The 27,843-nt window shown below is 52.0% G+C and overlaps 1 protein-coding gene across 11 annotated transcripts in view; it reads left to right on the forward strand.

Moving 5' to 3' along the window:
* Nucleotides 1-27,843, forward strand: part of CACNA1E (calcium voltage-gated channel subunit alpha1 E) — a 131,240-nt gene that overhangs the window by 15,875 nt on the left and 87,522 nt on the right. For all 11 annotated transcript variants that reach the window (XR_010474231.1, XR_010474232.1, XR_010474234.1 and 8 more), the window contains exons 2-3: nucleotides 7,488-7,926; nucleotides 23,829-24,094. Coding sequence is in view for 7 of the 11 variants with exons in the window: in XM_065071819.1 (XP_064927891.1) it covers nucleotides 7,514-7,926; nucleotides 23,829-24,094 (679 nt within the window). In the remaining 4 variants the exon portion in view is untranslated. The remainder of the gene's footprint in view (nucleotides 1-7,487; nucleotides 7,927-23,828; nucleotides 24,095-27,843) is intronic.

The following is a 27,843-nucleotide window of genomic DNA, read 5'->3' on the forward strand; positions in this document are numbered from 1 at the left end:
TCCTGATCTTCTTGTCAAAAGCAATGGCCCATTCTCAGCATGTTCCCATGTGCTGCCTCATTTTGGGTGCCCCAGAGTGAGGACTGGGCTGCCTTCTGCCAGCAGTGTTTCCCAGAGACCTGTCTATTTATTTTTTTAAAGCCTTTCCTTTCTGTGTTGCACAGCAACTTCTAACACACCCTGGCTCCTGCTTGCAGCTCCTGCTCCTCCCTGTACCTTGGCGATTCTTGCAGCTGCTTTTGGGCTGAGCATGGTGGGAGATGGACGCTGAACCATGATGTCACTTGGGGTCACTTGTCCCCTTTGAAATAAGGTAGCTCAGGCTGATTTCCTGAGCTTGGCAGCATTGCGTACCATGTTCCTGCGTGCAGGAGCAGCTGAAGTGCAATGTGCAGAGCTAGCTCTGCTGCTGCCTGCTAATTAAAGCACAAATTCAGGCAGTCCTGAGGAAAGGTGGTGCTCTGTCCATGACTACCTGCATGCATCAGCTCTTAGCTCACCAAATATCCAGGGAATGGAGCGCTGGGACATGGAGATGCTGCTCTCTTTGTGCTCATGGCTGGGTGAGGGGACAGATTTGAGGTCCGTGAGCTTGGGGTTTTTTCCATACATGCACTTTATGCTGGCATTGGCTGTCTGCCATGCGTTACAGGAACGACAGGCAGCCCAGGAGGATCATTGCGCCTTTCCCAGGAAAATCCTCCTCGAGGTGGGAGCTGGGGGGGCAACAGCCTGAGCTCTTCTGCAGGAGCAGCGTTATATTCCTGGAGGGTGGCCCGGTGATTACAGCTGGAAATTATCTTAAGAAGTCCTGGCTCTGCCCTTCTTTGGAAAGCAAACTCCGAAGGGCACGCTCTCTGGCTCTGTGTACGTATAGCTCTGAGCACTGCTGGTTTCTAGATGCTGCTGTTGCACAGATCATGGTTTGCTTTCCTGTCCCTTATTATTTCTATTGCCAGACTCAGGTGGGTGCTGTTTGCAGAGCAGTGGGGCCCTGCCCACCAGAGCAATACCTCTCCCTTTGGCCCTGCTGGTGGGAAGAGCTTGGACAAGGAAGGGAAATGCTGAGCTCTGCTGGGCATCGTCCGTTGTTCCCCATCTCTGCCCATGGCCGATGGCACATGCGCTCTCAGGTCTGCCCCTGTGTGATTTCTCTGCATTCCAGGGGAAGAACTGGGATGCTGGTGTGGGGGTGCTATTGGGGGTGGTGGATTGCAGGTCTGATGAGGGGCCACCTTGCTGTGAGATGCAGAAACATCTGCCTGTCTGGCACCGAGGGGTGCAGGAAGAGGTGAAGAGATGAGACTGTCTCAAAGGTGATGCTGGAAAAAAAATTCGGGTATCACTGCGTTGTTTGTCAGGATGGGCATTCCCAAGCACCAGGACACCTGGCTGTCCATGCCTGGTGCTACCCCATCACTGAAATCCCTGTGTCAGGCCAGTCAGAGCCCCTGAAAGCATCTTTATGGCTGGGGATCCTGCTCCACTGACAGACCTTGGCTCTCCCACCTCTCAGTGCTGGAGATGGAGGGCTGATTTCTTTGATGTACATTTATATAAATAATAGTGGGGTTGCTTAATGATTGCTTTTAAAGGAGAGATGAGATAATTTCATGTTTTGATATTCTTAAAGCCGATTCCCCTGGGAGCGGTGCTCTGCAGGAGGACTCTCGTATCTGGGACTGTGTTATCCCACCACCGGCCTGGGCAGAGCCCTCGGATCCACCAGCGGCTTACAGCCTTTTGAGATGTCTTCTAGCTGGGATGGGGTTTGAGCAGCAGCTTGGCCTCATCCAGACTCGGTGCGGCTTTTCCCGGGAAGCAGAGTTGTGCTCTGCCTCTGGAGCATCATGGCAGCATGAAAACCCCAACACGGCAGGAAAAAAGGCCATTTCCTAGGCAAAAGATTGTCTGATGTTGTAGCATCTTCTGGCATGAAGAAGCCCCTGGGTATTCAAAGCTGTGCTCTTTCCTCCATTTGACCTTTGCAGTCATGCCAGTGGTCTTTGTAGTGTCTTAGCATTGTGAAGGCCCCCAAAATAGTTTATTATATATGAATGGGTGATGAGAAACAAGTCAAGCAGCCCTGCTTTGATTGCATGGTGTCTCTCTGCCCCAAACATATTGGCATGTGCGGTGCTGCCTTCCCCTGACTCTCCTATACCAGTACATTTGTCCCAGGCCTTCTCACCTGTGCCTTTTGCTGAGCATAGCAATAGGTCTGTGCAAGGAGCCTTTGCCTGTAGAAGTATCTTCTTTTTTTTCTTTCCCACCCTGCTGAAGTCTCTCTGTGACTGGTGTAATATATACAAAACTCTCCCATCCACAGGATGCAGCACGAGCTCCTGCTGGGTACCAGGGATGCTGGGAGCTGCTCTTCCCAACAGAGCTGCTGCAAACCTGCCCTTTGGGGTGGGGACTATGGGAGGGGAGGGTTTATCCAACTAACTTTTCCCTGGTAACAAATAACTCGACTAGAATTAGCTCACCCTCGCCAGCTGGCTCCCGCAGCCGCCATGCTGCACAGATCCAGCCGATGCATTTGGTGCAAGACTGAGGAGCTGGAGGATTTTGGGGGGGTCTGGAGCTGGCTCAAGTGGGGTTAACCCATCACTGCATCTGTGCTGCTGCAAGGGGAAGTGCACGTGGTGAGAGAAGAAAAGGCCATGAGGATGAATCAGTTGCTTTTGCAGCCCATCTGTTGCTGTCTGGAGTGTCCTCATGCTGAATTTCTTCCTAGCGCTCTGAGGTTTAGTGCTCAGCTTAGTCCTGCTGCTTGAGCTCTCCTTCTCTTCTTGAGCTGGGACTAATGATTAGTGGCTCTGGGTAATTACAGATGTCACTTGATTGTCCTGACAACCCAAGTGGCCTGGGAGAGGCAGGTTAGTGAGCTGGAGGGAAGGGGCCACAGGGGATGGATTTGGAGCATCCATGTGCCCCAGGAAGGATGAAGCAGGGATGAGGTGTCTGGGCACAAGTTCGCATGAAGACCAGCCAAGTTTGGGGAAGAGACATCCCCTGTGAGCTGGTGAAGTGGAGAAACCCCACCTGGCTTGGGGTGTCCCCAGGATGCTGGACCCTTGTGCTGCCTGGGGAGGATCAGCCCCCATGGGCCAGCACAGCGTTAAAACTTTCTGCTTCAACTCTGGGAGTTTTGGTGAAGGTTATTCAGATAATGGAAGCAAAAAGCTCACCCAGCGCCTTAAGTGCTGAGTATAGTTATTATGGTAATACATAATTACTTGGCTAAAGGCTTGATCCCTGCCATTGTAACACAAACACATGCATGGAGAAAAACCCCTAAAAGGAATTTCCTCTCTTGTAGGTCAGCAGTGCTGTTGGGAACCTGCTTCTCACTGCAGCTCTTTATTAGCAGTTCATCAGCTGCTAGGAGGGAAAAATGAAGGAGGGTGTGAGAGCCCAGGCTCTCCTGCCTGCAGAGACTGTGTGCCTTGGCTGTGGCATGTGGTTTGGGTTGAAATAACGGGATTGAGTCACCTGGCAGTGCGTTATCTTCCAATGATGCTGCAGAGGACCTGTGCTCTTCTTCCATCACTTGTCCTCTGGTGCCGAGGTCTGGAAAAGGTTGTTCTTGGTGTTTTGTTGGGCTTGATGGTGCCTTGGGTTGTGTCCCATCTCAGCCCATACTGGTTCACAGACTGAGGGGCAAGAGATGCTCCCTGCCCTGTCCCTGTTTGGTAATTCCAGTGCTGGAGGTGATGGATGGATGCTTGGGGCAATCTCTCTAATGAGATCCCCATTAGATGGGGTTTGCTCCAGCTGTGCATCGTCACAGTGGGGTGGTCTGTGTCCTTAGGTGTCCCCTGGGTTGTGCTGGCAGAATCGTGCTGCTCCCAGCCACCGTGCAGGAGAAAGAATAAGTGCCTGTGCTTTCCCAGCTGCATATCCCCTCTCTGATTCAGTTTGCCTGCTCCCAGTGCCCTGTGGCCATGGTTTTATCAAGACGACTTCTCTGCTGCAGGAACAAACAGTAAATTTCCTGACTCTTATTACATTTAGACTGAACTTTGGGAGATAAGAGCCTCTAGAAACTTAATTTTCTGGGATTGAAAGCCTGCTATGTGTCAAAACAGCTCCTGTTCCTTGGCTCTCTTGTACCAAATGCATCCAAGTTCTCTGTTTCTGTGCAGCGATGTCCCCTGCTTTTGGGGCCCTGGGGCGATTGGTGGGCAGTGCGAGCTGCCTGGAGCCATATGTGATGCTGTGCTGTGATTCTGCCACATCCTGGCTGTACAACTGGAGTTACAGGCAGTGAGCAGCAGCCCAAGTCACCTGTGGGAAACCACTGTGAGGGAGGTGAATAGGTGGATACGCTGTTTTCTTTAAGTTTTTTAAATTATTAATTGTTATTAACAGAGCTGCAGAGCCATCTTCTGCCCAGCTGTTGGCAGGGAGCTGTGCAGGCTAAACCAAGTTTATTCCCACGCAAAGGCTGATTTGCGGCTGGATGGGTTCGGAGGCAGAGTTCTGTGCCCAGGCTGTATGTTATTAAGCAAAGCCTGTGTGGAGGTTGGGCTGCTGGTCCTGGCCCCAACCACCACCTGTTCCCAGCACAGCCTGAGCTGCGGGTTCAGAAGAAAATTCTCTTTTCAAAACAAGCCACGTTTTGGCTTCCCATAGATTTCCCTTTTTTTTTTTTTTGCAGGAGGCAAGTCTGGCATTTAAACAACAGAAGCAAAATTACGTCAACAGATGTGATGTTTTTCCTATTGATTCAGGTTTTGTATAAAACTTGGGTTTGTTTTTGGTGTAAGGGGCAGCAAAGCCTACAAAACAGGCAGATACCACTATGTCGGATGCTCTGTACGTGGCCCGCGGCATCCCGCAAGCATCCTCGTTAGCACATAGCCTCATCAGCTTCTCCTTAACAAAATGTTCTGGCATCCTCCTTTTCTCTGCTTGTCACTTCTCTGGAGGGAATGTGGCTTGTTCTGCTGGCAGCATGAGCCCTGTTTGCTTAGGCAGAGCTAATTATCTCTATTTTATTTGCTTAAACTTTCTCAAGTGTTTTGTTTGAGGGCTCTGCTGGAGTTTTTTTCACTTGTCTCCAAGCCTGGGAGTCACCAGTGTCCCTGGAGCAAGGCTGGTGGGAGGATGCGTTGGTAGGCAGCAGGAGAAAGGTGTCCATGGGGATGCTGGACATGCCTTCAGGATGTCCTCATTTGCTCTTGGCTAATTGTCCTCAACACCGTAGCTGAAACCTGGAGTGCTCATGCTGGGTGTGCAAGAAAAGCTCCTGTCCCCACTAGGGAAGAAACAGGGCTGCAGGTTGGCTGTTTAAAAACAACCAACTGACCCAACAACCGAACAAAAACCAACCAAACAAAACCCAAACCAAACAGCAAACAAAACCAAAACACCCCCTAAACCCCAAACAAAAAAACCCCAAGCAACAACAACAAAAACCAAACCCAAACAAACAAAATAACCCAAACCAAGCAAACAAAAAGCCCCAAACCAGACAAACCTCCACAAACAAAATAAACAAAACAAATCCCAACAACCAAAAAAGCCCCAAACCAACCAACCAAAAAACAAACAAAAAACCCCCAACAAACAAAACCAAACAGAAAACGCCAAAGCAAACAACCAAAAACCAAACAAACCCAAACAAACAAACCACCAAACCAATCACAAACCCCCAAACCAAACAAACAATAAAACCCCACCCAACCAAACCCAATCACTAAAACCCAAACCAAATGGTAACAAAAACCCCCAGAAAAATAAGCAAAACAACCCCCCTCAAACAAAGCAAAGAAACCAACCCAAGCAAAACCAAAAGAAAAAAACTCCAAAGTGTAACAAACAACAACAAAAAGCCCCAAAATAAACCAAAACAAAACACACCCACCCCAAAATACAAAAAAAACCCCAAAAAATTACCCCAAACTTCCAAAGAAAACCTGGTGTGGCTGGATGTGAAGTTAAACTTTAGCAGAGAAGGGTTGAAGAGGAGCAAAACAATGTGAGGAGGAAAGGCATTCTCTAGGAAAAGGGGGAATTGTGAAGGACTGGATTGAAAAAGTCAGTAATTAATGCCTTTAAAAAAATAAGTTGTATGGGTAAGCAAAGTAGTGAAGTGGAGAATCTGTTTATAGCTTTCAGCAGGAGCAGCCAAACTCTTCTTATCTTTGTGCCAATTAATTTGCTGAGGTTCTTAATGACAGCTGTCTTCTTCTGCAGAGCTTGCCAGGGGTGAGTATTCCTTGGGACGGGCAGGTTGAAATTTGAGGGCAACTTCAGATGCTTTGTATTTGCAGCGCAGCATCGGAGACCCAAAGGACATGGGATGTTCCCCAGCTGTGCCCTGCATCCTTGCTTTGCGGTGCAGGGAAATCAGGCTAATTTTGGCTAGCATGAGGGCTCACGCTCTCTTTTATCCTCTTGGTTATTCTTGTTGGGTTTTTTTTCTAGATTTAGTTTATTTTTGCCCCTGGTGTGGGGATTTCCCAGCCTTCTTCCCAACAGCCCTTCTCACCTCTCTATTTGCTCTGGAGGACTTCAGAGTTCAGTGATTTCCAAACAATGCCCTGGGAAGGGGTTAACATGACTGTGCTCAATTTGCTGCATTTTTGCCCTATTTCAGGGGGTTCAAACCCTCCTTTCCCTTGCTGGGTTGTGTCCCCCTGTGCTAGGGATGTGTTTAGGAAGGGGGTGACAGCTCTGGTGTGAGGCACCTGCTGCCTTTCTCTTTCATCTCCATTGTGGGAAAGTGTTGGGGGATGAATTTTGGGGATTTGCTGGAGCAAAGCCCTTCCCACAGCAATAATGTGCTGAATGCAGCCTTTCACAGAATGTTAGGGATTGGAAAGGACCTCGAAAGATTATCTTTTCCAACATGAGAATAAAGCGTTTTACCACGACAAAGCTTCGGCTGTATTCTCAGACAGAAGCATCGTCAGTTAAGGAGAGTTGCTGGGTAAGGTGTTCCTGACTGCGTTCCTGCACCTTTTGCAAATGAAACAAACAAAAAAACCAAACCAAAACAACAACAAAAACCAAAACCCAAATAAAACCCAAATAAACAAACAACCCACAACAACCAAAACCAACCAACAGAGCAGAAAAAAACCTCCAAAAGCAGTACAGGGGTGGTATGATCCAGGTCTCCTGTGTCTCCCTTTTTTCCCATCTGTGAGATATGAGGGATCATCACTTTGGGATCTGGCTGCAGGGATCTGTGCCGCTCTGGGGACTCCAGGGAGGGTTGGCTGTGGGGTCAGAGAGCTGCAGGTTCAAGCTGCAGGGGTACTCAGTTTGGGAGGGAGGAGGAAAGCAGTAAGGCAAGAGGTGCTACCTCTTCCCATAGGCTTGGGGTCAGTGTTCTGTGCCCTGTGCCTGGTTTGAGACGGTGTAACCCAACAAACGACTGGGCATTTTCAGTTGGCATAGGAGGAAGGGAGGGAATTGTGGGGCAAATGGAGCAAAGCCCTGAGCCTCCTCTCTCTCTTGTGCCCCTCTAGAGTGATGAGCTACCACAGCACCAAAGATGCTGGGATTCGGCACATGCTCCGTCAGTGTCCCAGCACCGGGCAGGGGGGCTGAGCTGGATCCTGCCTCCCCGCACTACGTCCTGGCCCTGCCCGAGGAGGAGACATGGCGCAAACACAGGCTTGGCTTGATGCAAACCACCCAGTCCTGCAACCTGCTGGAACCCGAGAGCCTGGCTGAAGCCCTGGTCTCCCGAGCCGCCAGCTTCGATGCCCTCTACGAGCCGCGCTCCAGGGACGCTGATACGGAAACAGGCAACACCTTGGACCTGGGGATGGGCCAGTACGGCCCCATAAGCCCTGATGTGATCAAGCGCCGGCGGGGAGGGCTGATCGAGCAGAGGGACATCATCAAGGCGCACGAGGCGCATAAGATGCAGAGCACACCGCAGGCACGGAGGAAGGAGTGGGAGTAAGTACCAGCCAGCCCCTGGCCCAGGTGGGCAGCCGGAGGAAAAGGGAGGGTTCCCCATCCTCTGTGGGGCTGGTGGGGGGTTTGGGGGTGTGTCATGCGGGCATCACCCCCATGGAGCAGCCAACAGCAGCCATGTTCAATCTCCTGACACTCCTGAGCTGGGCTGCTTTTCCCTATTGCCTTTGTTTCTTAGGGAGGATTTTTAAAAGCAGAGAGCATCTTGAAACAGAGGAGCTGAGATTTATTTATGTTTGTGCATATTTATTTAATTTCACTCACCCTGCCTAACCTCTTCTGGGTCCTTTTTTCTCTATGTGCTCTTAAAACTGGTGGGATGTGTGGTCCTGCCTTCAGCAGCTGGGAGCACATGCAGCATCCATCCTGCCCTGGGCTGAGCACATCCCGCAGGTCCTGGGCTGGTCTGAGCTGGCCAGACCAGGGTATTTTTCTGATGGGCCATGTCTGTGGGACACATGCGAGAGATGGAGAGAGATACGGGTGTGTCATGTGCTGGAGGTGAATGTGTGTCAGCTCAAACTGTCAAAGCCATTTGATGAGGGTGGTGCAAAGGGGTCTCTGCAGATGAGGGGGTTCCCCAAATTGTAGAAGGGTTAGTGGGGTGGAAAGCCTGGTGAAAGAAAACTCAAAACTCAAGACCTTTTCCCTTGGCTGTAGCAAGGCTTTTGGATATATTTGGGGTCATCACTGCTTTCTACTGTGGTTTTAGCCCTGCTGCAAGGCATTTTTTTAATTCTAAGTGGCCAAGTCCCCCTGAATCAGAGCAAGTTGGAGATGTTATGAGCCTGGGAGAATGGAACAGAAGTGCTCGACCGAGCTAGAGCTTACTTATTTTGCTTTTCATTTTCCTTTAATGTCTTTCTATAGTTTGCCTTGGTACTGCAAAAAAGCCCAGCTCCAGGTCCTGGGTTATACTGCCTCACCCAGCATTCACTGCATAAACTGCATTTAAATTATAAGGTTTCCCCCCCTTGTGTCTAGTCAGCAAAATTGTCTGGAATAAGCTCCTGCAGAACATCCAGCTCCAATATCCCTGGTCTGGAGCAGCTGCCTGACTGGGGTGCTTTATTTGGGGAATAATCAATGAATTATTACATGAAACACAGGGGCAGTGAAGGAGGTGGCAACCTCTTTATTAATTAGACGTGGCAGGTTGTTTTGGTGAGATTCGGGTCAGCATTCAGCTCGTTTGAAGCAGATGGGGCTTCTTTGGGATCCTTTGCGTGATAAAACTGCTTGTGATAACGCTGAGGCTGCTCCTGGCTGTTTTTTGGAGGGCAGCCCATCAGCGAGGCGGGCTCTCCCCGGTCCTTTCGGCTCTGTGCTCGTCCCTTTGTGCCCAGGGAACCTCCTGGCCAGTGACTTGGGAAGATTTGCACAGGGGAAATAAATTGACATATGGGCTCGGCATGTGCTCAGTGCCTTGTTATCTTTCGCGAACTCACCGGGGATGCCAGATGAATAAATCATGGCCGGGCAGGAAGCAGAGGGATGGCCTCATTAATTGTGGGCTGGCGGAGCGAGTTCCTAGAACGGCTGCTCACTAATTAACTGCCTGGATGAGTACAGCTCTATTTTGTGGCATGGAGATGAATCCAGAGCCATTCCCTGCTCGAACCATGTGGGATGTGCTCCTTTCACCGCCCTCAGCTTCTCCAGCGAGCAGTAACTCAAACACAAACCTAATATTTCTGGTTTTTAATGCAATGGGAATATGCAGGTGGCTGCCATTTCAACCTCTCTTTGTTTAATCAAGCATTTCTCTGGGCTATTAGGGTCCAATCTTTGCATTTCCCAGCTCCTGGATGCTCGGTTTGGGTGTTTCAGCCCAATTTACACAGGTTTTGTGTGTGTGCATGGGAAGTCAAGTCTAAGGCAGGTGTCTCTGAGATTTTGGGATGGGCTTTTTCCTCCTCCACTGGGCTCAATGCTCTCAGGGTCTGGCCATGAGGCTCTCTCCTTGCAGTTGCCCAAGCCCGCAGCATGGTAGCCACATCACAGGAGGTGGAGATGCTGGTGCTTTGCAGAAGCCCCTGGTGTTGGAGGGATGCCAGGCTCTGGCATTGGGGACAGACCTTGTGTCTTGGTCTGGATCCGTACCTCTTCCAGAGTTAGGTGCCCTGATACCCCTTCAGTCTGCAAGAAACACGTGCTAGGGGCTCTTGCTTTAATATCGAACTCATAAAACAGTTATATTTCCCCAAAAGCTTTGCCAAAGTCTGGGCTGGTGTGCAGAGCTGCTAACCCCAGTGCAATAGATGCTCTCTGGATAGCACATGGGGGAGAAAAAGTAAATTAATTTCCTTATCTATAATTTTATTAGTAATAAAGCAATTTCCCTGTGATTTAGTTTTCCGGAAGGGTCCGTCTGGCAGGCAGACATGGGTTGACTCGCCCTTGGAGCCTGGAAGGTCTGGTGCTAACTCGGTGGGGTAGGTGTTCTCCCATGGCCCCACCGTGGTGGTGTGCATTAGATGGGACATGGGGGAGCAGGAAAAACGGCTTTTCTGCTCAGCTTAAAGCTGTGGCAGACCCAGGGGGATGTCTGGCTTGCTCACAGGGTTAAGGCATGCCCAGAACAACTGCCTTTTCTTTGGTTTGTTTTCTTCTCCTTGTTGCTAAAACTTGAGGAGTTAGGGCAGGGTGGTTCAGAGAGGCCTGCTCCTCCTTCACAAGCCATCTGGCGAGCTTTTGTTAAAGCCAGGTGTTGTGCAGCTGTTCTTGTGCTGGGTTGTGAGGGTCTGGAAGACTTTTTCTTACTCGCCAGTATCAGTAGGTCAGACACCTTCCAAGCTTCCGTCTGTTTTGAAATGTGCTTCCCTTTAAGATGGAATAAGAATAGGAGGGAGAAAATTCTCTTTTCACTATTTTTTATGGGGAAACTGAGGCAGGGAGCTGAAAACAGTCTACCACATGCTGTTCAAGCATGTGCAGGGCAGTGGCTCTGTGGGAGGCTTAACTTTATGGTGAAGGGTTCATGTACCAGCCCACCTTGTTTTTGTGTAGGGGACTTAAGCCCAAGGTAGCCACTAAAACCTTTTTTCCAGTGTTCCAACCTCATGCCCTACCCTCCTTGTCATGGTTAGGGTCCGGGATGGAGATATCTGCTGTGCTTCGTTAAGGCTTGGCCTGCTGCAGCATGGAGTGGGCACAGTTAAATCACTGATGTCTTTGCCGTGTATGCTTGGCAGCATTGTTTGGACTATGTCTGTCTGAGAGGGAGCTCAAAAGAAAAGCTTGTTGTTGAAAACAAGCAAACGGGGGAAACCTCCTGTGGCTTTTCCAGGCTGAGCAGCCGCTTCCTTAGCTGGTGGTAAGGACAGGCAGAGCCACCTGGGGAACATCCCAGAAAAGCCTCAAGCTGGGTTTGCAGCAGACAGGACTCAAACCTGCCTTGCATGGCTTCAAACCACGTGTGCACAGGTATTTGTTGAGTGTAGCTTGTGTAATTTGGGGAATGCAAGCTGTGCCCTCATTTTGGAATGATACCTACAATGAGGATGTACGGAAAAGCTCAATTCCCAGATGCTGGGCAGGAGGAGCAGGAGCAGAGGAGACTGGAGGGAAAGCAGCTGGGTCTTGGTACAGTTTGGAGGTGATGGCGTGGAGGTGGGGTGCTGTAATTCAGTGTACCTGGGTGATGAGTGGCAGGTTTTGGTGTCTGGGATGCGATGCACTCTGCCCATGGTACAGGACAGTGCTCCTAAAGGACTGGGTCACTAAAAGCCGTCTCCTGTCTCGTATCATCTTGGAGTTGATGGTTTTGATGCTAGGAGCTCGCTAGGTCTCCCTTGCTGCAGTGTGATCCACAGTGAGATCCCAGTAGCCTGTCTGGGAGCCTGTGGTCCATGGAGCAGCAGCTCAGGAGAGCTTTCTGCGGCTCGCTCGGGTCCATACCTGCAACACAAACTGTCTGGAGCAGAACGTTTCTGCAGCTCTGCCTCCGAGCGGTTTTATTGGAAGAAGTTAAGGGAACATAAGAAACTGTGAAAACATGCAGGGTGTTGCTAACAGATCTCAGGGGCTCTTTACGACTTGGCAGTCTCTGTCTGGTTATGTGCACACTCTGTATCCCAGATTGCAAGTGAAGCTGACTACTTTATTTTTTTTTTTTTAAAGCTTTTTTATCTTTTTTTTTTCCTTGGTGCTGAATGAGACAAAGGGCCCCCTTGGTATGTGCTGGGCTGCCAGCTCCATCGCTGCTTCCCAGCGTATTCCTGCACGCATTGCACCATCTGGGTTTAATTCACTGCAGTGATGGAGAGGACAGGAGCACACATGGGACAGCACTGCCGCTTGCTCCTCATGCCGGTAAAATATCCTTGTGCTTGGGGAAAAAACACAGGTTGGGGCTGATTTGGTATCAGTGTGGCCCTGGCTGGACCAGTGCCCATCACCCTGACTCTCCCTGGATCTGCAGAGTGTCTCCAGGTTGCCATCACTAACATTGGTATCTCTGTGGCACAGTTTTGGGAGAGGTGTTGGGTGTGGTGGGTGTTCCTGCCACCAGGCTTGGGTACCTGGGAGCATCCTTCATGGAGATGTGTGCATGTCTCCTATGCAAGTCCTCTGTAACTTAGGGCAAAGCAATTAACCTCTCCGAGAGCCTAGCAAGTGTCTCTCAGTTAAGATGAGAGACTGCTTCTGTTTTGCCCTGCAATAGGTGGTGGAAAGGGCTGTGGATGCACTAAGCCTGTGGGCAGTGAAATATGGCTTTTATTGTGGTAACTTGGCCTCGAGCAGCAGAGGAGCATCTCTCCTGGATGTATCCACCCCAGACCTCCCTGTGCTCACCTCCCTTCATTACAGACCAAGGTTTTGATGCATGGGGAAGAGATTGTTTTCTGACCTGGAATGAACTCGAGTTCTGCTGAATGTCCTAGCAACAGCATGGAAATAGCAGCATCTTTCCCCGAACTGCTTCAAAGTCTGGGTTTCTGGCACACCCTGGAGGAAGAAGTATTCCCTTTCTGAGTTAATTCAGGTGACTTTGCAAAGGGCTGCCAGGATAGTGGGCAATTACTGTTGGTCCCAGCTTTCCTGCACAGCTGAGGCCACTTTTCCAGGGAGTTGGGCTCTTTGGGAGCTGGTTGCTGAATGAGGAGGATGAGGCAGTTCCTGGTTGATGCATTAGTTTGGGAGCTGCTGCCTCGTGTTTTGCCACCACGTCCTGGGAGGTCTCATTCCTGCTTCCCTCGCTGGAGTCTCAGCTGCAGCTGGGGGTGTTGGAAAACTTTGTTAGCATACCTTGGGGCTGTGTTGAAGCCATGGTTGTGTTCCCTAGAAACTAGCCTTCTGAGAGAGCTTCCTCCTTGGCCTGGAGCTGGCCATGGCTCAGAAGTAAAGAATTGCTGGAAGGTGGTGAGGTGGGAAGGGATGTCTGGAGGTCACCTGGCCCATCACTCTGCTCACACAGGGTCACCTAGAGCAGGCTGACCAGGATGATGTCCAGGCAGGTTTTGAATATCTCTGAGGGTAGAGACTCCACAACCTCTCTGGGCAGCCTGTCCCAAATACTCAGTCCCTCTCACAGTCAAAATGCGTATAAATGGAGTTTCTTTTATGGCAGTTTGTACCCATTTGCATCTTGTCCTGTCTGTGGGTGCTGCAGAGAAGAACCTGGCTCTGCCTTTACTTCCCATCATCAGGTATTTGTATGCATTGATAAGATCTCTCCTGAGCCTTTTCCAACCAGGCTGAGCGTCCTCAGCTCTCCCATCATTTCTTTGCGGGACAGATGGTCCAGTCCTTTGGTCACTTTTGCAGGAGTTGCTCCAGTAGGTCCATGTCTCCCCTGTCCTGGGGAGCCCAGCACTCTGGATGTGTCTCACTGGGGCTGAGCAGAAGGGAAGGCTCATCTCCTCAACCTGATGGGAATTCTTTGCCCAATGCAGCCCAGGAGGCTGTTGGCTGCTTTGCTGCAAGAGCATGCTGCTGGCTCACAGTCAGCTTGGTGTCCACCAGGTCCCTCAGGCCTTTCTCCACCAAGCTGTTTCCCAGCCAGTATAGAATCACAGTGTGGTTTGGGTTGGCAGGGACCTTCAAAGCTCCCCCAGTGCCACCCCTGCCATGAGCAGGGACATCTTCACCAGCTCAGGTTGCTCAGAGCCCCATCCAGCCTGGCCTGGGATGTCTTCAGGGATGGTTCATCCACCACCTCTCTGGGCAACCTGGGCCAGTGTTTCACCAGTGTAAAAAAAATTCTGTGTTGTTCCTCCTAAGCGCAGGACTTGGCATTTCCCTCTTCTGAACTGCTGTTCCTCTGCCTGTTTTTCCAGGCTGTCGAAGTCCCTCTGGATGGCAGCACAACCCTCTGCTTTATCAGTCCTGGTTTTAAACTGTCTCCCTGCATTGAGCTCTGCAGGCATGATTCAGTGCAGCACGCAGGCACTGCAACTGCTGCCGATTGAGACCCTCATCCTGTCCCTCTCCTGGAACAATTCAGCTTGTTGCCCCCTCCCAGGATCCGCTCCCCGCAATGTAGTTCTGATGGGGGGCTGTCTGCAGGCCAGGAGATGTTTGTGGGATACACACTTTCCAGCGTCTCAAGTGTACGTGGTTGATATTATTTTCTGTTCACAGTTTCTAAGTTGTCTTGCGCACCGCACCGTACTGTTGTATTTAAGAGCTGACAGGGTAATAAGGTAATTCAGGATGGAAGGGACCTTGAGGGGTATCTAGTCTAATCAGACTATAACTTATTTTTCATTTGAATCAACGTTTTATGTTTTAAAATATAGATGATTTCTTGTTGTGCACTCCCAAAATGGCATTTTCTTAATTTCAGACTGCATAGTTTTCAAACTTGAGAAATGTTTTTGGCAGTTTGGTGAAAACCCAGCTGTGAGGATTAGTGCATGACCTGTCCCCAGAGAGGCTTGCTCTTTGCAGACTTATCTGTGCCATGGAAATGGCACTCCCACCTAACTGTGCATGAAGGAATGACATTGATGGGGAAGGTTCTAGTCTGTGTATGTGTGGGGCACGGTCTAATTCAGCTGCCTCTGAAGGGTTATGGCCTTTCCATCTGCACTGGCCGGTCAGTTCTCTCTAGGTCAGAAGGTGTTCACTGCAATTGTGCATGACAAACATTAATCCCTGGCTTGAACCACTCACACTATGAGAGCGCTGAAAAAATCGATGTGAAAAGTTAAAGAGGTCCCTGAAGTTGTATTAAAGTTGCTTTCAAATGTGGCTCTTGATTTCCCAGGGTAGCCATCAAGAGATATTTCTTAGAAAAGCAGAGAAAGGTGTTTCTTGTCTCCACTTACCTGTTGAATGCTCGATGGGAAAGGCCTCCGTGATCCTTCAGTGCAGGGTTACAGGTGCGTGGGTCACCCAAAACACATTAATGTTCTGTTGGATGGCTGGTTTTGGGCTGGTGCTATGCACACCAGCAAGGCTCTCACTCTTTAACTGGGAAAGACATGCTGGCAAGTATCCCCCACCATGGGGGACCATGGTGGCACATTGTCCTTCCCAAAACACATCTGAAATAGCCAGTGTTGTGGCTCATCTTCCCCCGATGATGCTGACCAGCTGCATGCGGGTTGCTTGGTGGGAAGCTGTTTTCCTGCAAGCTTGGAGCACACCACCATGGTGGATGATGCTGTAACAAAATGTACATCGTCTTTGTGAGCTCTGATACAAACCACAAGTCCTTTTTCTTTTTTTTGTCCTCAGAGGAGCTTCCCAGGGGTCATTTTCCCCCTGTTGCAGCTCATGAGATGGTAAAAGAGCAGCTAACATGCTGTAACTGTCCCCTCTGTGTATTTGCTTGGGTGGAAATAAGCCTAAACAATTCTTCAATGAACTTTTTTCCATTGAGGAATCATGCTCAGCCTTGCTTTCCCAGGGATGGGCGAGGGTGTTTGCCGTTGCAGAGGCTGTCGTGCTGATGCCTGCCTGTCACCCCGACGAGGGTGACGGTTGTTTCACACCTCCCAGCACTGAGGAGCTTTTGGAGAGAGGGTTTTGCTCTTTGGCCTTTTATCTTTCACAGGTTTAGGAGATGGAAGTGGCATCTCCTTCCTGGCTGCAGGCCAGGGATGGGGCTTCTCTGGCTGTCTTGAGTATCAGCTGCTCTGTGTAAGTTCAGACTTGCAGGAAATTTTTTTCCAACACCTCCATCTTCTGCTGGCTCTTGTCCTGACAATGTAATTTTATTGAAGGCACCCTGTTTGCTGGCAGGTTGTTTCTGGGAAAGCTGAGCCTGTGAATTTGGCTTTATGAGACTGGAGGTGGTGAGTTCCTGGTTGAGATTTCTTTTTATCACTAGGGATGTTTGCAGCCCAAAGGCAGGAGGCTCCTCCGTCACCCTGCTTGCCAGTACTGTGTTTGCTGTGTTTGTCTGACTTGAGCTTTGCAGGGCAGGCAGAGGAGCAGAGGAAGCAGAGGATGGTCCTCGGGCATGGACTTGCCTTGTGTGGGGGAGAAGAGGAGATCTAAGGAAGTGAAAATCTCCCGCTGGCTTTGTCAGGAGCTAACGCTGCTGTGCCAGAGAGGTCACAAGGATGCTGATGGAGAAAGTGAGTGATTTCTTCTGCTTCAGGTAGCAGAGAGGTTAAAAAGATGCTTTTAAAAAATCTCTCTCCAACCTTTTGGCAGGCTAAAAATAAGCTTGCTCGTGTTGACTGTCTATGGCTGGCTCCTGGGATGTCTTTTTAGAGCTTGATCTCCTCATTCCCATGCACACATAAAGCTCAGGAGCTCAGTGTTTTGGCTGTGGCAGGATCTGTCCCGTCAAGTTCTGTGCTTGTGGGGCTTTGGTGGCAAGAAGGGAAATATCTGCCCAGGTTTGTGCTCCTTCCCTCCCTCCCTCCCCTCCTCAGCCTTCTCTTATCCATGCTGCCCAGCCCTGGATCCTTTTGGCCACATCATTTTCAAATATCCCTATTTTTTTCCCATTGGATCCCCTCAAGTCAGCCTCTCTAGAGGTGCAATGCCCCACACTGAACCCATCAGGGATGGAGGAGGATGGAGAGGTTGTATCTCACCTGCTGCTGGCTTGGCTGGTGCAGGGCTGGGATGCTCTGTGGCTTGGCCAAGGGGAGAGGTTGTGCAGAGGGATTTGGGGGTTGGAAGAGGGGAAGGAAATTCACTTTAATCTGATGGAAAAGCAGTAGCAGGCAGATAGCTGTTTTCTGGGAAGTGGCATTGCTGCATGTCTGCCCAGAGCAGCCGGGATGCGGCTGCAAATGCTAATTAGAGCCCGACTTGCGAGGCTAAATAAAGCAGTAAGGCACTCCAGGCAATTTATTAATGGGTGATTATTTCGGGCCTCTTCAGCAGAGCTGTGAAGCCTCCCAGCCTGGGATGCTTCCCTCCCGCATAGCGTTGCCGTGGCCAGCACTGTGACAGAGCCACGCTGTCCCTTGGCTGCAATGCTTTAGGGAGGATGGGGTCTCACCTGCCTCTGCCTGACCTGTAAGCAAACCCCTTGTGCTTGTTTGTTGTTGTATGCAGATGCAAAGGTGGCTCTTGGTTTTGGTTTGGGCTTTTTTGGAGAGTACAAAGCCCCATGTAGCCCGTGGGGAGGTGGGTGAGCGCAGGTACTGAGCTGCATGGTGGCAGAGGGCAGCCAAACACCAAAACCAATTCCTGTGAGTTTTGCAGGGCTGGATGCACAGCCCTTATGTGCCCCCATAAATGTACAGAGCCAGAGGCTTGTTGGCTGTCATTTAAACCTCTTCCAGCTCTTTCAGCCTGTGACCGTTCGGTTGCTGAATCCCCCTTTGATTCAAGACACAGCATCCTTCTACTTCATCAGTAGCTCTGATGTATGAGCTGCTCTGGTTCCACGGAGATGTGGTGTGGGGAACATCCAATTTCAAGGCTCTGTGGTGCATTTGGTGACTTTTAGTGGCTTCAGGAGGTATGTGAGGAGTTTAGCTTGGGCTGCTTGTGATCCCAGAGCACTTTGCGCACTGGTGAGCCCTGGAGCTTGGGCCATCTGACCTTGTCCTGGTGCTGGGCTGCAGCTCGGGCATCTAGACACAAGATTACATTAATATACATAGCACCTGAACTGTTTTCTGACATCCCGCCTGACTTGCAGAGGCACCTTTAGCGTGTCTCTCTTTTGCTCTCACACAACAGGTCAGCCACTGGAAAGCATCTGCATGAATGCCGCATGAGGGGAGGAGGAAAAGGGAAGGATGCTCATGGGTTTTCCTCCAGGCTCTGCCTAGGGCTCCCTGATAAAATGAGGCTAATGCATGCAATTAGCTCTGGCATCTGCCCCTAGAAAAGCTGGAGACTGGTGGACCCTGCTGGGTTGTGATGGGACATTATGGGTTTGGGAACCTTGAGCAGGACCTGCTGGGAACTACACCCGTGTTTGTGTGGCATTTTGCTTCAGGTTTGTGTTGCGCTTTTACTTGGCAGCTGAGAGCTGGCAGACGTTGTGAAAAATGGGGCCAGAGTTGCTCTGGGCTGGATTCTCTTATGCAAACACTTGCAGAGAGGTTAGGAAATGGGATCTCTGGGGTGGGAATGCAAAGCGTGCTGTGTCCTGTGTCTTGGGAAGGCTGGGTGAGAGCTGTGACACTGCTCCTTCTGCACCTCCATCACCTGCACTCCTGCTTGTGACAGCTTGTTGGGGGGCAGATATAGCAACCAAAATCCCTGTTTCCAGAGGGTTATTCCTCTCCATCCCAGGAAAGAGAGGTTTGTAAGATTGTTATTCCCTTAAAGATGTCAAGGATGGATGTTGGACTCACAGGTCTTGGTAATTGAAACCAGCAGTGTTTGTGAATACAGGTGTGTTTTATGGCAGTGTGCAGCAAATTACACTTTAAGCTTAAATCAGTTTAAAGTTTTTCTGCCACCTCTGCTGTGTGACACCTGGTGTGGCTACTTCAGCCAAACGACCAGGAGGAGTGTGGTGAAGTAGTGGCAGTTGCTTAAATCTGGATGCATAGTTTATAGCTTGGTGTGAAATTTGCTGGCTTTCGCTAGTCTTCCAGCCTTCTGATTTCTCAGTGCATAAATTACAGTGCTGACCCTGAAGAATCAGTCCTCCAGGTCTGTTTTGGGGATGTGCCTGGGCATTTTTGCAAGAAGTTGATGCTTCTCTCTGCTCTTAGTGCTAAGGAAGGAACGTCCCGGTGAGGGACACAGCTTGGGGGGAGCACTGACTTGAGCAAGGCCACTGCCAAAAAAAGTGAGCAGAATACAGAGAGAGGAACCACCTGCCCTGGCTTGGATGAGAGTTGCCCTTGCTGCAAGGTGGTGCAGCATCTCTGCGGTGTAGCCGAGGCCATTGTGACTGGCTGGGGGCTTGGTTGTCAGGAGAGATGCCAATGGGGCTGTTATGGCCCTTAGCACAGCTGCTAACATCTGTGCAGATCAGCATCAAGCAGAGACTGGTGTGGTACCATCCTCTGGAGGTGCCATCCTGAAGCTGCTTGTACCTTCTCTACCTGGATCCTGATGTCCATGGGTGAGCTGCTTTCTCCGCTGCCGAGGTGCTTGACTTGGCAGGGCTTCCTCTTTGCAAATGGGGAAAACATCTCTCCTTCATCCAGCAAGTAATGAATTTGTTCCTGGAAAAAACAAAAAAAACCCAGACTTCCATTCCTGCATGGTTATAAACATGCTTCTGAGTCACAGCTACCCAGTCCCAATTTGAAATTTGGCCAGAGCACTGTAGATGATTCTCTTTTGATCCTATTTTTTTTTCCTCTCAGCATAGCTAAAGCCTTATAAAAAAAAAAAAAAAAAAAAAAAATCAGGATGCCAAAAGACACTTTCTAAGATAAGTGCAGCCCATCGGAGCTCCTGGGAATATCAGGAGAACCTGTCGCCCCTCCAGACCCTTCCTGGACTGCGTTAGGGACCTGTCCCCTGCATGATGCTGTCCCTGAGGTATGGAGCAGCCTCCGGCTTTCTGAGCAACCCCTGGCTGGGCAGAGGATGCTTTTAATGATATTGCCTGTATCCAGGTGGGAGATTTTGGGTTGCCTGGGCCGAGCTGGTGGCAGCTCTGGTGACAGCAGAACCATGTGAAGGGATGCGATAGCTGCATGGGGGTCTTTGCATCTGCTTCCCGGCCCCCCGCGGGAAGGGCAGGTAAAAGCGGACCTTCTCTAGGCTCGGCTGCCCACGACTGCAGCCGGTGGAAGCAAAGCCAGAGACCGAGATGGAGGGGCTGTAGGGAGGGGACAAGCCGCCGCTAGATGGCAATGGTGGAGCAGCGGCCGCACGGACCCACCGGTCGCCGTGGTGGAGGTGGTGGGTGGACTTGGTCTTGCCCTGGGAAGGGTTATTCCAGTGCATGCGGTGATGTCCTGCCATGCGGGGTTGTGGCATGGCTGGGAGAGGGGAGGAAAACAACAACAAAAAAAGGCAAAGAGGAGGCCTGGATGACAATATGGGTGTGAGGGGAATTAGCCTGTCTTGGTAAAACCCAGCGCATCCCAAGCACCTTCCTGTCCTGGTACGTGCTGTTACCCTGTCTTCTTGGATTTCCTTCATTCACACACACACACACACACATACAAAAGAAAAAAGAAAACAATCCTGCATAGCTGGCTCTGAATCTCTGTGCCATTGTGCCATGTTGAATCATGCGGGCATCAGCCACGCTTCTCCCTGACTCACCGATCCCAGCGTGCTGGGGTGAGGGTCAAGACAAGAACGGCAATAAACATCCTGGGAAACTGAGCCCGAGTCTCTTGGCATAGCCAGGGCCTTTTTTTTATTTTATTTTTTTTTTTTTCTTCTGTGTGTGTGCTTTCAATCTTCTCCTAAAGAGCTGCTTTCTCATAAATATCCCATCCTTTAGCACTGTCTGAGCAGGAGAGAGGCTCCCAGCAGGGTCATCCTGCATGTTCTACTCTGCAGCAGCGAGTATAGAGTTGAGAGCGAAGCCCCGGGCCCGCTGCCCTGGCAGAGGTGTCCAGGTAAGGTGTGCACCCCTGCTTCCAGGGGACAGGAGGAGCGCCACTGCCTTCCTCCTCCTCGTCCCCATGCACTGAGGCAGGTGTGATGCCTCAGAGCTGCTCAGGGGATGCACGTAGAGTGCTGGGTGCAGCCTTCCTCATCCTCTGGGTACCAGCTGGAACATTTAGGCTGTGTGCAGGCATATCTCTGTGGGATGGAAGAGGGCTGGGGGTATCAGGGGAGAGCTGAGGCAGGAGCTCTGCAGGGCTAGGGTTCTGCTTCAGGTTATCAGCCCAGCCTTGAGCTTAATTAACAGCAGCTTAAAGGGTTGAAAGGTGGGAAGAGTGGCATCACTCCTGATGCCATGGTGGGTATGAGGAGGCAAAGGGAATGAACCAGAAGTCATAACTGATTTGTTTTGGGCAGCGTCTTGCCAGGAGTGAATTGAAGGGGCTGTAATTAGTTGGTAGCCGGTGTGACCTCCTCTCTGCCATCGTTAGTGGAATAAAAGCCCAGGGTCACTCTGGCTCGCACCAGGTCTGGCTGGTGGCCTTGGAAGCGTTTTGGGAGGGGTCTGCCCATTTCTACTCTGCTTCTTGCTGCAGTGTGGTGGTGGCAGAGCTAGGGGGACTTGCTGAAACCCCCCAATTACACCCACCTCTGTTATAAGGTTAATCAGAGAGGCAAAGTCTATTAGGGATGCAGCAGATGGGCATCATGGTGAGCTCTCAGAGTCTGGCTGAGGTTGGGAGGATGATTCCACAATCTTTTTTGCAAACACTCCTCTCTTATTTTGCTGCAGAGGGCCTGATCTTCCTTGCTGAGCTGGCCTGAGGGCTTCTGGCAATGCAGGTGTGAGAGCCTGAGCCAAAAAGCGAGCCCCATGGCCCTTTGGTCATGGTAGTGCCTGCAGGGTGGAGAAGTCCACGGTGAGGTGCTGCCTGACTGCACTGAAGGAGCAGTCCTTGCCCAAATGTGTTAGTGATTTATGTGATTAAGGGCTTATATGTGTGATTAAGAGCTTGGTATTTTTTAGGGTTCTGTTTCTTTATTTTTTGGGCTCTTTCAAGTGTTCCTGGCTGCCCCACAGCAAATGTGGGGGACAGATGGTGTGTGCAGAGCAGGTTGTGGTGTTGGGGTGGACAAAGGAAGAGCATCAAGGGGACATGAGGTGTCTTATGATTCTGGCTGGAGCTGTGGGTGTTCTTTCCATGGGAAGGGCAGGTATTGGGTACCAAAGGCCCTGGGGAGCCCTTTGGGTGTGGAGTTCTATGTGAACAGCTCACAGGGTGTGTGCTGAGCGGTGAGGCTGGTGCCCTGCCTGTTGGGTAGGGAGAATATTGGGGACATCCCTGGGGAGCCGTGAGTCTCCTGTACATGCCAGAAGGGCAGGGTGTGTTCCCCAAAGGTGGCTGGGCAGGCAGCCCCCGCACCAGGGGACCCTGAGCATCTCTGGGTGACCTTGACACCTGCATTGCTGCAAAGGTGAGGTTACAGCACCTGTAATGTCCCCTGTCCTCTGCCCATGGTGGGCAGTGGGAGGGCTGGGGGAGCCAGGTCAGAGCCTGGAGTGGCACTGGGGACAGCCCCCCCTCGTGGCAGCTGCTGCAGGGACACATCCAGACAGGGCTGTTTACACCTCTCCGATGAGCTGCTACTGGCCAACATCAAGTGTCAAAAAGCAAATACCGAGGTGGGGTAAGGGAGTACTAAGGAGGCTGATCTGTATGCGAGGGAGCAGCGGGGCTCTCCCCGGGGTAACTGCTGTTATCAGGGTGGCTCCGGGGCGGCAGGGAACCTGGAGCCCCGAAGTTTCCCATGGAGGGGGGAATGGTGCGTGGGGCTGGAGAGATGCTCTGTGCATGCTGAGACGGGGTAAGCCTCTCACCTCCCCTGCAGGCAGAGGGGAGGCAAAGCCCCTGCTTTGTCCCCTCTTTTGTCCCCCAGTTTAGCCACTCACCTAGGAGCACCCATGCTGCAGCCGGGGGTGGGTGCTTCTTGCAGGGTGGGGGCTCCCCCGTTGCCTTTGTTCCCTTCAGACCCTCCCCTCGCCTCTGACTTTCCTTTGCGGCAGCTCCCGTGCTTGCCAAAAGAATGCACTGGATGGAGCGAGGGAGCGAACCGGGTGTGCGTGCGTGTGTGCGCGCTGGTGTGCGCCTGTCTTGCCTCTGACTTCATTAAAGCAAGCTGTCCCCGAGCTGCAGAGCCGCGGCAGCCTTTTAATTCCGTGGTCCAGCTCCTTGCAGGGAAAGCCGGCGTCGCCTTTGTGCTCTCCTGCCCTGGCAGCCAAGGGCTGAGCATCCCTACCTGCTTGGGGGCTTTGCCCATCATCCCTGCCCGTTGCCCCGGGGATGGGTGGCCGGGCTCCAGCAGGCTGCTGAAGATGGAGTCAGGAAGAGGGAGTTGGACACTTGGCTCCAACTAGGCTGGACCACGCTGCAACCTGTTCCCCGCCCCGGGCCTCCCCTCCGCTGCTGTGCTGGGTGCTGTACCAAATTGCATCTTCTTTTGCGATGGGGCAGATGGAAGGATTTGGATCCTAGCCCTTTTCCTGCCTGATCTCTGCTGGCAGGTGGTCCCCGGGCTCACCTTGCTGGGAGGGGGAGGTTAAAAGGGACTGGTTTGGGTTTGCAGGCAGAGCGGTGGGAAGGATGTGTCTGGATTTAACCCTTTGCTTTGTGGCAGAAGGTGCTGTGGCCTCTGCTGAGCGGGCAGGACCAGCTGTTTGTTTGGGTTTTTTTTGAGGGGAGGTTTTAGAGACAACTGGCTGCCCCCCATGCCGTGCTGCTGAGCCGGTGCCGCGTGTTGCTGCCTCTCCCTTCTCCACGCGGGTCCCCACTCCCTTGGAGAGATGGAGGAGAGACAGAGCTGAGCATCATCCAGAGAGGAGGAGGGGGCTGTGGTTGGGACTGCTCCCCGCAACCCCCCTTTCACTCTTCTCCCCGCTCTGCTGCCTTGGCGGTGTTCCTTTGGCTCACCTGTGTGTTTTCTTCCAGGATGGCTCGCTTTGGGGAGGCAGTGGCTGGCAGGCTGGGCTCCGGAGATGGGGGCTCTGACCAGAACCGGAGCCGGCAAGGACCTCCTGCTCCTGCGGGAGGGACCCCAGGACCCTTCAAGCAAACCAAAGCACAGAGAGCTCGGACTATGGCTCTGTACAACCCCATCCCTGTCCGGCAGAACTGCTTCACTGTCAACAGATCGCTCTTTCTCTTTGCGGAAGAGAACATAGTCAGGAAATACGCTAAGAAGCTCATCGACTGGCCATATCCTTTCTGCGCCCCTTGCAAGCCCCCCCACTTACTCCCCGGATTTGCCTCGGTGGCCGCCCAAGACACGTGCGTGTGGCACTAGCTGGCAGGTAAGTGCCTGCCTTCTGCTCTCCTTCGGTGTGTGGAGAGGGGTGCCCCGTCCCCAGGGGATGCTCTCCTTGCCCTGTTGCTGCTTCCTCCCCTCCTGTGTTCTGCTTGGTGCCTGGCAGGGAGCTGAGCCCTTTCTCCCCACAGGGAGCCCCCCTGGGCCCTTCCTCAGGCTTGGATTTGAAACCCTCCATGCTGGCAGGGAGGGGAGCTCTGATCCTGGTTTAAGCCCGCATGCCTTAGGGTGCTCTGTGTGCATGTGGCTTGGGGGGTTGTGGCCTTGCCTCTCTGCTTCAGTGTCTTGCCGGAGTTTTGTCACCCCACTGCACCTGGAGCCACCCATCCTGTTGGGGACAGACCCCCAGGAGCCCACGAATCTCCGGTTTCTGCTGGGTGATGGCTTTGTCCTCTCCTGCACCTGCCTGCGTGTGCCCCCTTTGCTGTTGATCACACCTGGCAGGGCATGGCCATCTTTGTCATGCAGCCCCCCTGCTTCCCCATGCTGGCTCTGGGAACCAGCTGTCCCCTCCCTGCGGCAGAGGGGATGATGCTGAAAATTTCCAGCTGTGCCCCCCAGCCCCTTGAGGGCTGGCGCAGGGGACCATGATTTATTCCAGGGACCCCCCTTTAGGGTTGGGTGGAGGTTGCAGATTCCCCGCTCCTTCCCTCACCCCTCTGTCCCTTTCAGACACCCCATGCGCTTCTCTACCCTCCCGCCCTCCCTGCGGGTACCCCCGGGTACCCTGGCCAGTGCCCAGCACCACAACGCAGCTCCCCATCCCCTTGGGCTCGGTGCCTTGCTGCCCCCCTGGGCTTTGCCCCCACCGAGGAGCTGAGCCTGCAAACTTCGGTGTGGCCACGCTTTGGCTGTAGGACCCTCCCTGTGCCGTTTTCTGCAGTGGTGATTATATGCAGCTCTTGCTGCTGCTGCTTTTTTCTCTCCCTGCAACTTGTTGGTGAACTTGCCGGCTCCTCCGGTGAGCACAGGAGAGCTCGCCCCGGTGCCAAGCAGCCATACCTTGGTCTGGTGCAACAGGTATCTTGGGGGAAAAGCCCTCCGGCCAGGTGCAGGGATGCAGGACAGGTCATCCACCCTGCTGAGCATCACCAGGGAAATAATCCCCTTGCAGCTCCGGCGTGTCAGGTCAAGCCTCTGCCAGGCAGGGCCTGGGGAAACACAAAGCCCCCAGGGTTAGGGGGGTGACCTGGGGATAAAGGGGGAGCTTGTGGGGGGCTGAATTCCCCACAGCATCCCTAAATCTGCCCCTGCCGGTAGTGGTGGGCGGCTGCAGGAGCGTTGGTGCGGTAGCAAGGATGGAGATGCGGCAGCTCAGCTGTTAGCCCTGCAGGGCAGCGGCCAGACCGGCCTGCCTGCTTTTCCAGAATATGCCAAATTATTCACGTGCTTTTTCAGCATGGTGTGGGAGGGCCCTCACCCCTTCAGCTTTCATTTAAAGCAAGAAGGAGCTGGGGTGCTGCCACTGGCCTGGTGCTCCCCGCGTGGGCCGGGGTCCCGTGCCGGTGTGATGTCTCATCTCCAGGCAGCCGCTGTCTCCTAGAGACTAGAGCTTCACCACTGCGTGGTAAAAACTCCCCAGCATTATTCTTTCCTGGAATTTGCAATGCATGAGGGAGATGGGCTCATTTTATTTTATTTTTTCCCAGAAGTAAGTGACATATCCCCATGTGAGTGCTGGGAACGGGTGCGCTCCAGGCGCGGGAGCTGAGCATCCCTGGCCTTCCCCCGCCTGGCTGCCATCTCTTTCTAAGAAACTCATCCACCCTAGAGCTCCTCTGCACCACTTGAGCTCTTAAGGGCTTGTGGGTGGACAAAGCTTTTTGGTGACGAGTTTGAGGTTGGCCAGGAAAGTTGTTCCACAAGCAGCCGATGCCTTTTGGTAGGACCAGGGAAAATGTGCGAGCATCTCAGGTGCCTGGCCCAGAGCCCATGGCATCTCTGCTGGGCGAGGGCGGTTTGGGGAGGTAAATATTGGATTTTGGCCACAGTCAATGAGAACTGCTGGCCTCAGGAGGGACATGGCCTGTTCTGGAGCGGGCATGGCACCCAGAAAAGCCAAGGGGGTTGGGGTGAAGGGCGAGGGGGAGTGGAGGCTCTTCTTCATCCAGCTCCAGTCGACTAGGTAATAGGGCTAAAAATAACTGGTGATTCAGGCCTGGATATCTGCTGGGTAACTGTATAATTATAACCAGCAGCCTCTGCAGTTTGGCTTCCCAGTGTAAATAGGGGATGATGCATGGAGGGGAAGGAGGAGAAATACGAGCAACTGGGATCGGGATGCAGCTCCGTGGGGAGACGAGGCTTTGCCGAGTTTCTCGCTGGAAAGCCTAGTGCGTTACCTCTGTTGGAGCTGCTCTTTTCACTGGTCCTGCTCAAAATGTGATGCTGTTTTGGCTGTAGGAACATCTACTCCTCCTCGTCCTGCCTGCTCTCCTGCTGATGGCCAGGCCTTTCGCCCTGATTTCATTTGTTTGGCTGCCTGGAAAGCTGCAATTCAGTTAGCACACGAAGATGGGCTGCAGCTCATCTCTATCTGCTCCGTTCTTTATCTGCGTAATCGCATTTGACCTGGATAAGATCCCTCTCCCACCCCAGCAAGGCCAGATGACATTGTGTGGCTCTGGCTCTGTCCCCAAGGACAGCCTGTAGCTGCAGACACACACCGGCCATTGTACCTGTCCCCTGGGTTTAGCAGGGGAGAATAATGTCTGTCGGTCCTCTGGGGACCTTGCTGTTCCCTTCAATGAGGACTTTCTCTTATCTCAGCCCCTTTGAGGAACAAATCTTCAGTTGGGTTGGCCAAGAGCATCTGAGGTGTCTGCAAAGCCCCAGTGCACGTCCCTGGTCCAACACACGTGGAGATTTTGCTCCATGGGATGCACACCCGTGTGTGTTCGAACCATTTTGCTCATGATAACTGCCACTTTGAGCCAGGCATCTCTGCTGCTCTGTGGGCACTGCCCCATGGGGTCCCTGGCATTATGCCCCACCTGGGCAAGTATCTTCTGCACCTTTGGTTTTGCCCGGCTGAGATTTTGGCTGGTCTTGGTTCCATGTGGGAAAAGCTACGCCATGTCATGCCACCCTTGGGCAGCTCCCTCCTCGCGCTACCCAAGAAAGAAAATCTCTTTTATGTTTCTTTATTGTTTTTATTTTTTTTTTCCTCCAAGGCTGTTTTCTATGCTCTTCATTCATCAGATTTTAAAATGTATTTTTTGGGGAGGGGCGAGTAGGTGTAATGGCAGGTCCGTCTTTTTGACAGCCGGGGAGAGCGAGGCTGCCTGTCAGATGGTGAATTTAAACAGAGGCAGCTGTTGTCATGGTGACGCCAAGTTGCATCCTGTTGCTGTAGCAACCAAAGTTAAAAAACTGATGTTAAGGCAGGAAAATCACATGATATCTTTTTTTTTTCTTTTTTTTTTTTTTTTTTTTTTTAAGGGGAAATAAAAAGGAGAGGAGAGAGATTCGATTTCCAGTTTTTAAGCGCATGGTGAGGTGGGGGAGAAGGAGATACTTCTCCACGGAGCTGTTTGCACGTGGCAGGCAGGAACCCACATACCTGCAGCAGAAGCTCTGCCCTGACTGGTTCCTGGTGGCACCACCTTTGGTTTAGCCTCTAACAGAGACTGGACCACC

This window comes from Columba livia, chromosome 8 (assembly GCF_036013475.1).
Source record: "Columba livia isolate bColLiv1 breed racing homer chromosome 8, bColLiv1.pat.W.v2, whole genome shotgun sequence".
Classification (NCBI taxonomy): domain Eukaryota; kingdom Metazoa; phylum Chordata; class Aves; order Columbiformes; family Columbidae; genus Columba; species Columba livia.